The 13,377-nt window shown below is 39.0% G+C and overlaps 1 protein-coding gene across 1 annotated transcript in view; it reads right to left on the bottom strand.

Moving 5' to 3' along the window:
• The window catches only part of LOC122787839 (dedicator of cytokinesis protein 7-like), a 4,057,077-nt gene that overhangs the window by 39,532 nt on the left and 4,004,168 nt on the right, over positions 1 to 13,377 (bottom strand). Inside the window, exon 46 of the mRNA XM_044054755.1 lies at positions 11,990 to 12,096. Coding sequence (XP_043910690.1) covers positions 11,990 to 12,096 — 107 coding nt within the window. The remainder of the gene's footprint in view (positions 1 to 11,989; positions 12,097 to 13,377) is intronic.

Below are 13,377 nucleotides of genomic sequence, written 5' to 3'. Positions count from 1 at the left end.
TGGTATTTACAAAGGTGAGTGTGGTCACTAAAATGATGTAACAATACAAAATATAGAATAATTGACTTCTCTTCAACAAGAACAAAATCAATCTCTTACTAAGATCACACATGAATTAATGAATGATTTAGTACCGGATTCATTTGTACAAGTCACTGAATGCCTGTTTTAACGTGTTACAGTCTAATGCTAAATAACAGTATTTTTAATGTTCTTTTCTAGAAACACCACGTCAGCCATCCTCTAGACGATAAGGCTATTTTCAAAGTATTTGGGGGGCCTCATATGCTGGGTGTCCTTAGCCCTGTTAAGACCCTGTAAGGCTTTTGTTATTAAGTCACCAGAACGTAATTTGTTTGTTTGAAACTGAGAAATCTTCCTTAGATTTATCCTGCTGTGGCAACTTGTGCTGGTTTTAGGCTTCCTTCTGCTTTCTCCTAGTCTCACTCCCAATAGCTAGAGATAGTCTTTGTCCATTCCATCTCTTTTCTTGTACTCCCTATTGCAGGATCAACTTTGGTTATTTCTTGCTCATTTATTTGCCTTTCTCATCTCTCTGTGGGAATAGTTGTATATTCTTTCATTGTTTGTTTTTTAATAAGACACTTTAATGGAGTCAAAAACACTCTTTCATCCTTCAGCTTCTCTCTGCATAATCTACACTACTCTGTGAAAGGCATGTTTACTTACCTTCTATTTACATTCTGCACCTCTCCCCTATTCATGTTGCCCTGCCTGAGTGCTAGGCACAGACCATCACTTGTTTTTCACATAGACATTTTCATTGTCATGGGGCTCGCCAGCCTATGCGTCTACTCACCAACCCCAGCATCTGTAATTTATTTTTATTTACTTTGTCACTCATGTCATGTCCTGCAATCACAAACCAGAAAAAAACTTCCTCTTACTCTTAATTTGTTCAAACTTGACAATGCGCTCCAAACAGGCAGGTCATTATCATATTAATATTATGCTGACGCTCATCTTCTTTCATTAAAATACTGATCCCAACAGCTCACTGTTAACATCTTTACCTGTACCCTCATCCCACTCTACTTTATTGTTACATTCCTATAACATTTAACACTGACTCTTCTGAAAGGCATACTCTATCACCTCTGCTTCAACATATTAGTCTGGGAACACAGCCCCATGCTGACATACCCACCTACATACCTTTCAAGTGTACCTCATTACGAGGAATGTTCCTCATTTGAGGTCTTAAAAAGTTCATGTTCCTTGAAGTTCCACACTGAAAAGGTCTGTCACACATTTAGCATTAGCAATATTTTAACCGATAGCAATGGTAAATAGAACTGAATCATATTATTTTATTAAAGAACATATTCTATAATTAAAAAATACATTTTAGCCATGCTGTGAGCTTCCCAGTTGAAGTTATTAGCAAGCCATTAGTAAGTGTTCCACATTTTGCCCATTTGTTCCACATTATGAGAGGCAATGTTCCTCATTTTGGAGACGGAAGGTTGAGAGCTATGCCCACCTAGATAACCAAAACCTAATTAAGAACAGCAGGATATATACATATAAACACAGATATATATATACACACACACACACACACACAAACACACACACACACACACACACACACACACACACACACACACACACACACACACACAAACACACCTCTCCTGTTTGGCACCTGCTTTTCTGAAGTTCAAGCCAATACTAAAGGGCCAGAGGCTGACTAAGTCTACAGAAGACTGTAAGCTAGGAGCAGTCACTGAATCCCCAAATGACTTAGCCATCCTGCAGGAAGGTTTGTACCAAATAAATAACTGGTGCCAAAATCATGGACTGAAACTAAATGCCAAATAAATAAATAAATGCATTATTGTATCCTTTAGGAAGTCAAGTAATCAAGTAATTACATCCAGTGAAATAATTTTATTCTTTGTTAAAAAATACCTATATGTTGCACTAAAACAATCCAAGAATTGGAAAACCACTGCTTAAACCAGATTTTTTCTTTGTTTTTCTAGAAGGAAATGCTAAAATACTAAATTCCATGTCACAGCAACATGCATTCATCATCCTGCCACATCAAACAAATTAAATAACACATTTGCACAATTGTTTCGACTAGACCGTACCACCAGAAAGGGTGGTGGAGTAGCGTTGTCGCCTCACAGTAAGACGCTGTCCAGTTCAGTTCTCAGCTAGAGTGTCTTCTGCGTGGAGACATGCGTGAATGGACGTACCTTCGTTGAAGGTTGTGTGTCAGGGCTGGTAACTCGGCACGTAAAAATCAACTACCAATTATTAGCAGACCGGAGTTCCGGTGTGGCGACCCCTAACCGGGAAAAGCCGAAAGAAACAACATTTGCACAATTTCAACCATCCTACATAAAACAATCTTTTGTCTGAAGGCTTGACCTGTGAAAGAATTGGCATAAACATTCCTTTTTTCAGCACTCTAATCGTCAGGTATAACTGCACTCAAACAACTCTCTTTAGTCACAGCCTAGTTCCATTTTAGACTAGTTTCTAGTAAACAAATCTCAGATGTGCCTAAACATAATAATTTTACCTAACAACCTCACTGACCATTCCACTGGCCATGAATTAATAAATTCATCATGTATATATATATATATATATATATATATATATATATATATATATATATATATATATAAATATATATATTTAAAAAAAAAATCTCCGCAGAGCCATGAAAAAAATCACAACTTCTAAACTTGTGTTAAAACATCCCAACTAAGATACATTCACCACCAGTGAATGAACTCCAAATTAACAGACTGGAGTTCAGTTTATACCTTTACTTCAATTACTTCTGACACACAGCCCTTCATTAATACACTAAAACACTTACAAGACAAAGTGTACATACTACAACAGAAAAAGATAAGGACCAAGGTGTAACAAGATAAATCAGAACTAAAATCAAATCTAAAATAAGATAAAGTCTTGCAAATGTGGAAGACCAGTATTCTGAAATTCACCAATAATACCTCCAAAAAGAGCCTACAAAAACTGATAGTGGAGAGAGAGAATTCACAGAAGCTTTCAGGACGGAATGGGACAGGTGGAAAAGGACTAAGGTTGGAAGGGGGAGGGGTGGTAGAATATTTAAAAGGCATTTAGGCAGACTTACAGACTCCATTTGCTGTCAAGCAAATATAATGCAATGTAAAACAAAAATAACAAAATCCATTTGTTTTCAAAGCATGCAACAATATTTACTGGGCAATCACCTAGTAGAGAAATTAAACATACAAGAGGTACCAACACAAAATATCATAAAGTCATATTGCTCAACAGTGAGTATTGTGATAGAGCTCTAACCTGAACTCTGCTTAAATACTTAAAACCTAATTTTTGGATTATTAATTCCACCTCAAAATCTACCTTCACAACTCACAGCTATACTAGCAATAATTCAGGCAGTGCCTTATTCTCATTTATATCTCCTTTCTATTTAACAAAAGTGTTTCACATTACTGTATCAAAAATCTTGAATGACTTTCCTTATTCATGAAAGACCGAAGCCTACAGATTATCAAGATTACGGGTACCATGGGCACGGGGTCAGGACTGTCATCAGAGCAGAGCAGATCCAGGTAGATGTACAAGGTTATCACTGTACATACAGGCAGTTGTGTGAGTTACTGGTAGATAAGTGAGACAATCAGTTCACATGCAGGTAAGATCTATGCTTAAAAAATGAACCAGTAAACATTCCATTGTTAAACTATGAAACTCCTATGTGGGCATCATACAAGGTCAGTTTTAACTAACAAAATGTAAAAAGTTTTTTGCACTCATTCATACTCTATATCCCTAAATACACCAACTCTGAGATGACACAACTTTGGGGGTAAAGAGAAATGTTTTTAACCCTACAGTTCAGTGATCTTGCAGGTTACACTGAGCAACATTCAGCTAAAAATGGGAGTTAATTAAAAGGCTTGACTACTCCTGTGTTGGTGCACTTCATTGTTATGTTCACATGTCTTCATGCAGGTAGATATGTGATGATATCACTTTACAAACAAGTGGCTACATGGGGATATCAATGAATATGCAGGTAGATACGTCTGAATATCACTTTACAAGTAAGTGACTATGTGGGGATATCAATGAATATGCATGTAGATACGTGAGGGTATCACTTTACAAGCAAGTGATACCCTCATGTATCTACATGCACATTCATTGATATCCCCACATAGTCAGCGACTATGTGGGGATATTAATGAATATTTAGGTAGATACGTGAGGGTATCACTTTACAAGAAAGTGACTATGTGAGGATATCAATGAATATGCAGGTAGATACATGAGAGCAGCCAACCTACTGGCTGATAGGTTCAGTGCAAACTTCACCCCCTTATTCCCCTCCAAAGGCCCAGATGACATCCTTGATACTTCTCCCACACCTCACATCTTCATAGATCAGGTGTTAAAGGCCCTATTCAAGGCAAAGAACACAGATTCTATGGCACCTGATAATATCTCAGGCTATATTCTGCACCATCTCCAGCAAGAACTAGCTTCACTGTTGAGCAGTCTGTTCAACCACAGCCTAATTACAGGCTTCATTCCAGCAGAGTGGAGCACCGCTAACGTCATCCCCTTACAGAAAGATGGTGCCACTACTGACCTGGGAAACTATCGCCCCATTAGCTTGACAAGTCTGATCTGTAAAGTCATGGAGTGTATTATTATGGATCTCATAAACAAGGACATAGGAAATCTTCAAACACTCAACCCCACCAAATTCAGATCCGTCAGGGGGAGTTCTTGCCTACTGAACCGTGCTGACTTCTTTGAGACTGCCACCAAGGCCCTGGATGAAGGAAAGTCAGTAAGTACATCTTACCTTGACCTGGCCAAGACCTTTGAGACAATCCCCCACTCGGGCATCATCGAAAAGCTAACACAACTCAGTGTTAATCCCTATCTCATCAGATGGGAGGCCAACTGGCTAACAGATAGGGCCTACAAGGTCAAAATATGCACCACCACCTCCGGCAGCAGATCTGTCACTAATGGTCTTCCCAAGGGATCTGTCCTAGGACCCTTACTGTTTAGCATCTACTTTTCAGAGGTCCAGGCCAAAGACAAAGGGCCTGTGGCTGACCAAGTTTGCGAATGACTGTAAGTTGGGTGCTGTCATTGACTCCCCAAATGATGTTAACATACTGCAAGAGGGTCTCACAGTTACAAATAACTGGTGCCAAAGTCATGGCCTTAAGTTAAATGCACAAAATGTATCATCATACCATTCGGCAAAAACACGACCCCTACTTATTACCACATCAACGGCAACTCCCTAAGCACACAACCTGTGGTGAGAGACCTGGGTACTCAGGTTGACAACAATCTCACAATTTGACCATCATGTGGCGGCAGTGGTCAGAAAAGCCTTTTACTTGGTTCATCTCATAAGTAAATGGATTGCATCCAGAAAAAAGGAGGTTATTACCTCTCTGTACTCCTCCCTCATTAGACCCGTAATTGAGTATGACGCCCCATTTGGTATGTACCTCTCCAAATACCTGCATCAACTGGAAAGGCCACAGAAATACCTTACAAAGAGAATCTATGGCCTCCAACACCTGTCCTATGCGGACAGACTCAAATCATTATCACTTTACTCGGTATCATACAGACTGCTCAGAGGTAATCTGTGTCTCGCCTACAAGGCAATATCGGACCCTGCCCTACTAGAGATGCTCCATATCCATAAGTCTAACTCCTCACGTATTACCCAATCGATAGGCCTAAATCTAATATGCAACATCAACAAAACCTGCTGGAGAGACAGGTTTGTCTCCCAGAGGCTGTCCCATCTCGGTAATAGACTTCCCATACATCTCAAACAGAGTACCTCACTGACACTCTTCAAGTACAACCTTGATGAGTGGAAGGGAATCCACAAATCTGTCCCAGGGGGTTCCACCTTTGTCCCTCACTGACAGGAATGACAGGTGCTGACTAAGGTTTCTGTTTTGGGGATAAACTCTCGGCTAGACTTGTAAGGGCCTCAGGGCCATTAGCCTAGTAACCTCATATGATCATATGATAACTTTAAAAGTAAGTAACTATGTGGGGGTGTCAATGAATATGCAGGCAAATGTGGTAAATATCACTGCATATGCAGGACATGTCCAAGGTACAACTGCACATGCATGTAGGTATGTGAAGGCATTGTACACATACAGGTAGCAGTGTTACTGGACATGTGGTAAGAGAGTAGGTAATGACTGCATGTCAGAGTAAGAATGCATGAACCTCTATGTCTATATGTCAAACATGTATATATGCATGTCTGAGCATTTCCATGTTCATGATGAAGTATTGTGTTAATGTGTGTTTGTGTCATATATGTCAGTATCTTTGGGACATGTTAAAGCTGTTCACTGCTCATTTACATGCTTCTTCATGCTGTATTTCAAGTAAAAGCTTAAGATGCTGTTAGGTCTTTAAAGTAATGTATCCTGAATAGTCTTGCCATAGTAGGTCCTTGTTCAATGTGTTATCTCCTAGATTGTTCCTGAAACAAGCAGAGAGAGAGGTGAGCCTGTAAGGTTCTATGATACGTGGTGTTACCAGCAGTGGAAAATGACTGCAATCCAACAGACCTGTAAATTATACTTCTAGCATCACTTAAATACTAAGGTATTATTGACCAGTATTAGTGCAATAAAAAGTATCAAAAAATAATAAACATTCACAAAAATCTTTCTGTAGGTTTAAATCATCTGATTTCTTTCTTTATGAGGGCTTTCATCATAAATACATTGCAGATAATAAAACTCTTAGTTTACAGCTGTTTAAATCTTCTTTAAAAGAGGAGAGAGGACCAGACTTCATGGCACGACTGTCTGATGGGATGGCAAACCTGACTGGTTAGAAAAATGTGCCTCAGCTTGGAGAAGAAGAAACTCCCTTATTAGAATATGCAGATGCAGATATCTCTTCCTACTTGATGGATTGGTGTGGTTGCCTTACTCCTGTGATCCCCTCTTCAAGAAGCAGGAAGCATTTTATTTACAAGAGCAAAAATACATTGAATACAAACTTAAATATATGTGCAGATACTAGAGTTTATAAAATAAATGTCCTTAACAGTAGGCATAAAGAGATTATTTAATTTTTTTTAGTCCACTGTTGTTGTTGCTGAGAAGTTGAGGAAGAAAATATGAAAATGTGCACATTTGTTGCAACTTCGCTATCCAGAGACTGAATGTGATCCAGAGAAGAAATCTAACCCCCCCCCCCCCCAGTGCAGAACAACATGGATCAGACCAGGACCTACAAACCCTACAACCACCAGTGACAACGGGGGCAAAAATGGTAAGGTCAAAGGGAACGAAGACTTGAAATACACACAAAAACTGATAAAAATATAAAAGGAAGAAATTCAAGAGGGAGTTTCGCTCTTTCATCCAAAGTTAGACGGGACTTCATCAGAATGCCATTAAAATCAAAGTGGATGGTTTTATACCATAACAGCAGTCACATGGTCCACAACATTAATTAGATACTTGCCATTAAAACCATTCTTAAAAAGACATTACACAATAACTAAGAAAAAAACTTTTTACAAGAACTAAACTTTAAATATCAGTGATAAAAACATGAGGCAAAAATATATTTATACAAATGCACTTATTAAAACAAGAATATTCTAGTACAACAATACAAAACATCAAAGAGAAGCCATGTAAGAAGCCAGTTTTGTTTCATTTTGGCGGGTACTAGTTTTATACTTGAGAACTATGGAAAAGTAATACCTAAACAGAAATTTGATTGTGGTAGTAAAGCTGTGGTGTATCTGGCAAAGTGCCAATCATGTGATAGGTTCTACATAGGGAAAACAAAAAGGACCCTAAGGGATAGAATATATCAGCATTATTATGATATAAAAAAGAATGATGAAAGAAATGTCCCATATAAACAAATCAAGGGACACCACTACCACTCTTTCAAGTTCTTTGTCCTTGACTATGTGAACTTGGGGGAAAGGGAAGACTTGCTGATGATTTCTTAGAACATAAAGAATTGCAGTGGCAACTAAAAATAAATGCCACTGTTTTTCCTGGGCTAAATGAAACAACTTCAATCAGCAGTGTTTTAAAACTGAAGGCTGCTTTGGCTTTGTAAGACTGTCTTGATGAAGAAGTGCTTTTTGAGCTGCAGTCTGAATTTGGAATAAATGTTGATTTCCTTAGTTGTGATGAGGAAAGCTTGCCAAACAGTAGGTGTCTGAGAGGAGAAAGCATATGCAGTAGTTTGGCTGTAGCGATTATGACTTTTCAGTGCAGTTCCAAAAACATAGTTTTGGTCTTGGTGCGGTTGAGTAGTAGTTTATGATTTATGAGCCATTGGTAGAGCTCATGTAAGTCCAACTGGAGTTGGCATTGAATGTTGGTGTGAGAGTGACCTGACTGGAAAATGACCATGTCATCGGCATAGAGGATAAGTAGGTGATGGGGGACAGTACAAGGAAGTTTGGTAATGAATATGAAGAAGAGGAGGGTAGCAAGAATGGATCTTTGTGGTACATAGTTAGTTTGTTTTAGAGAAGATAGTGGTCAATGAGGTCAAATGCTTTTTTCAAGTCTATATAAAGAGGGCAGCTGAAAGGAGAACACTATCAGAGTTTAGCAGGATGTCATCAGTTAGGGACCAAAGTGCTGTCATAATACTTTATCCAGACCAGCTTCTGTGTGAGGACAGTAGGTGGTACTTCTGTATATAAAGGGTGAGTTGGGTGCTGACTAACTTTCAAGATGTCTGTCCGGAATTGGGAGGATGGATATTGGACAGAAGTGAGAGGCATCTTTTGGGTTCGTTTGCTTTGGAAGAGGTTTAATTAGAGCAGTTTTCCAAGTCTGTTGTATGATGTTTTGTGTGACAAAAGATTATATATGTGGGTGAGATGAGGACATAGATTCTCTCTGCAGGGATGTATGAACCAGGGGGTTATGTTATCAGATCCAGGAGGGGTGTCAGTGGAAATATTTTCATATAGAATATAGACTGGTTTTGGACATATGCATTTGAAGTGGAAGAGGGGTTTGAATGGCAGTAGGGTGGGCAATGCATGATCTGTGGGAGGTGTAGAATTTATGAATGGGAGATTGATAAATTCTTTAATGATATCTTCTGGAGAAAGTTTTATTGTACCACATTCAATGATGTTTGCAGATATGGTATCAGTAGAAGGTTTTCATCCTGTAAGTAGGCAGACTTTTTTCAAAAAAGGAATGTAAGAGGATAATTTCTTTCTTTGTTTGGAAATTTGTTTTTCTTTCTTCTGCTTGACTTCTTAGCTAGGTTATGCAAGACTATAAAGGAGGTGCAGTTGTCTTGTGGGATTCTGTTTCCATTTTGCATGCTTCATTCCTTAGAGTTAAAATATTTGAGTTCAGTGGATAGCCATTCAATTTTGGTAGGCTTATAAAGCCTGTGGATAAGTGGGAAGAATTTGTCTTGCAGCTGGAGTAGAAAGTTGGTTAGGCTTATGGCTGCTGTATTAGGGTCATGTAAGGAGAATATATATTTCCAGTTGTGAGCTGTGAGAAAGGTTCTGAGTTTGTCTTTATTTGTGCTACTGATTCTTCTGATTCTGAAGGTGTATAATATTGGTGGTAATTTTATAGCATGGTTGTCAACTGTAAAGGTGACTGAGCAGAGGTCGCTTAGGGATGATGCCAGAATGTTTATGCTGGAGATGGAATTTGATATGCTTGTAATAATCATGTCTAGTGTGGTGTGTTTAGAGGACCTGAGGTTAGGTCATGTTAATTCTTTTATGATTTGATGGAGACCTGGGTCTGCAAATACCCATATCAGATGACGGAGGGCCAATATAAATAAGACTGAAGTTACCTGGAATGATTGTTTTATTTTTTATGATGGTTATTAAAGATGTTAGTGATGAGTGATTTGAATGTATTTAGAGAATCACTGGGGGGTGTAGTGCTTTACCTTTGTGAGTTGGGAATTTTAGGAGAATCGAGTTAGACTGGAGTCTGAAGAGCAATTTCCTTGGTCAATGACTTTTGGATTTAGGTTACTTCTGTACATAATTAGAGAACCTCCACCTGATTGTTTGCCTGGTCTGGCATCACTGCCATACTTGTAGGAGGTTAGAAAGTGTTGGAAGTTGGGGGGGGGTAATGTTTGACTCAGGATTCTGGGACTGCTAGAATATCTGGGGTGTGCTGGGAAATAAAAGCACTTATGTGGGCTAGCTTGTTTATGATGCTGTGTGCATTGAGGAGGGCACAGGCCATTGTAGGAAGGGAGTAGTTCTGATGTCAAGGAAAGGGAGTTGTTGGGCCAGGGTTGTGTTCAATCTTAGCCTTAAGAAGGAGAACAATGATTATGGATGATAGTTTGAAGGAGGGCTTCAGTGTTTTTAAGCAGGCAGAGAGATGTTTCTGCGTTTTTGTTATCATATAGAAGAGGGATCCTGACAGTGCTGAGCTGGAGAATAGGTTTGGTCTGATTACTGGAGAGTTGTGATAGTGGTTTGTTGGTGAGGAAGATATGGAAGTAGGGGTAATACATAGTGATATGATGACTGGTTGTGCAAATGTTTTATGAAGAGGTTTGTTATTGGTTGAAGGGGGTGAGGGAGGTGAAGAAGACAGAATGAGGTAGAAGAAACATTTTACTTAATGGCTGTGTGTTGTCTTTGTACAGGAAATTGTAAGTGGGAGTTAAGGCTTCCAGTAATACTGTAGTACTGACTATGAGGGCCATGAGATAAGAGGGTTATGTGGTCTTATGGTGGTGTCTTTTTAAAAGGTGTGTCTTGAGGATGTGACAATGTGTGGAGATCAGAGGAAATATAATGGGTGGACTGGGGTGGGAGGGGAATGTAGCAGGAGACAACTCCTACTGGCTTGTGAGTTAATCAGTCAAGGCCTGCATTTAGCAGTGAGCTCAAAAAGGGTAGGTACAAATGCATGAGCTGTTCAGAAATGGGAGCTTGGAGAAAAGAGGCAATGCAATGTTAATAATTTTATGACAGTAAAGTAGTGTATGCAGTTCACCTCTTTAATGGGGTAGGCTCACCCTAAAGGCAATGTACCTATTTAGACAGAAATGTTTTGAAAGGAATAATCAAGCAAAGAACAGTCATAGAGATGCTCCCTGCCTTAACAGTGTTATAAAAATAAAAAGTAGAAGTCTAAGACATTAAGCACAATTGGAAGGACACATGGAAAATGCACCTTAAGTGTTTTTTTTCTTTTGTCTACTTTTTCTTTGCTAATGTACCTGTGGGAATGTTTGAGTAGAGTCCACTACACAGCTGATGCTTATTTTACAGTTTGAGGACAGACCCAGGTAGCTTGGCAAAGAAGCGAAATACCTGAGGGAGGAAAAGCAAAGATTTCCCTTTCTATTAACCAATCATGCCACGTAGCTTGGTCCACTCCCTCATTTTCAAGAGGATTTAAACCACTGTAATCTAAGAGTTTTATTATCTGATAAAGTCTATGGTTCAAACCTACAAAAGGATCTCTGGATAAGTTTTTTTTTTTTTGGTTACATTTTTACTGTACTAATAATGCTCAATAATACCTTAGTATTAAAGTTAAAGCTAAAAGTATAGTTTACAGTTGAGTCAGATTACAGTCACGTACCACTGATGGTGCTCTCAAGGATCACAGAACCTTAAAGGCTCACCTTTCCCTGCTTTTTGTTAAGTCCAACAAAGACAAGTTCCTTGTATGGGCTTGCAGAGCATAACAAGAGCACCATTCCACTCCTGGCGACCTATTTGCATTTATATACTGTTCCCGAAAATGGGCACTCTTTGCTCACCTAGTTATTAATAAGTTAGAAAGACAGACAAATAATATTGGTTATTATGGAACAAACTTTTTGGTTACATTAGAATGGTGGTTTACATTTAAAAATATTTTTTTCTATTTCAGATTAGGAAATGACATAAGAAGCAGAAAACCATCACCTTCTGAGAAATTCCTTAAAGCACAGTCGCAGCTTGTTGTGGTGTTTAAACAATCGTGGGTCCTCAGGAATGTTTGCAAGAAACACTTGTGCCACCTCCAGTGGTCCCTGTGAAAATAAAAGAGGCACACACACTGAATTACTGCCCTTTCTGGGACACTTCATCCACACAAAGTGTTTTCTCTGTGACAACACCATGTCTTCTCCAAAACCAACCACTGAGATCTAAGACCAGAGATGCTACAAACATCAGGATGAACAGGAAATATATGGCAATAGATTCACTTTTTTCTGTTAAATTCTCAGAAAATAATATAGTAATACAGACAATGCTGGCAGAAAAGCTCATCTATTTAGTTTATATTTCCCAGAGTGAATTATCTGTTGTACAGAATGAAATATGACCTTCTTTTTCTGTTTTTCTGTACTTTATTACTATGACAGTTAACCTGAAGCCTCTTTTATGTGTCATAAATGTCTTTACACTCATCAGTGAATGTTGCATTTACCATATTTGCAGGTAAATTATTTTACTTCTCAGCTGCTATACACAATTAAACCTCCTGAAAACAGGCTTCAGCCTTGTGGCTGTGAAATGACAAGAGATGAACACTTGAAATGAGGAGCACTTATCTGGGCCCACCATAAAAAAGCATTCTGCGGCAAAGGATGCTAATAATGTTTTGAATGGAACTGCAGTGTGACACATGCAAAGGATAAATATGATTTTGTAAAGCAGAACATTACTCATACCTGCTTTGAAGTTAACATTTAAAGAACCTGCTGCATGTGAGCATGGCTAGCTTTTGTTGTTTTAGTTCTTCAGCTGGATTACTGGAGATGGGAAATCAATGGCATGACTACTGTTCAGCCATTACTGTCTGATGTCATGAGGCATTCAGTCAGCAGCAGGAGTGCAGGATGGCAGATCCTGGTGTTTGAGGGGGGGAGGCAGAACTGGCATGCCTTCTACAAAGGTTGACCAAGAGATTTCCTTGTGCCTCACCATGCTCTAAGATATTCTGAGAAGCTATTTGCATGCCAGTGTGCAAGGGGCTGACCTTATGCTGTCATAATTCGTGGAATACACATTTGCAGCCATCCAATATATGTGCATATGGCTATGTGCAAGCAGGGTTATAACGATGCAACAGTCCAAACAAACCCAACACTCAGATCTCAGTTATGGCAAGAACAAACAGTCAGAGGAACAACGAGGCCATCAGAGACTTGAAGTGGGGGCAAACCCCTCAACCTCTTTGTATAAGAAGTCTGGACAAAGCCAAAAATAATGGGAGGCAAAGGCCAAGAATCCAAGATTGTTAACATTGCAATTAGAAACTTAGTAAGTTGACAGAATAATAGGTTTCATATTAGCATTCAGTTTCT

This window comes from Protopterus annectens, chromosome 13.part0 (genome assembly GCF_019279795.1).
Source record: "Protopterus annectens isolate FY-2018-M chromosome 13.part0, PAN1.0, whole genome shotgun sequence".
Lineage (NCBI taxonomy): Eukaryota > Metazoa > Chordata > Ceratodontiformes > Protopteridae > Protopterus > Protopterus annectens.
Note: the sequence above shows the minus strand (reverse complement) of the source record. Positions and strands in the feature narration are given on the sequence as shown.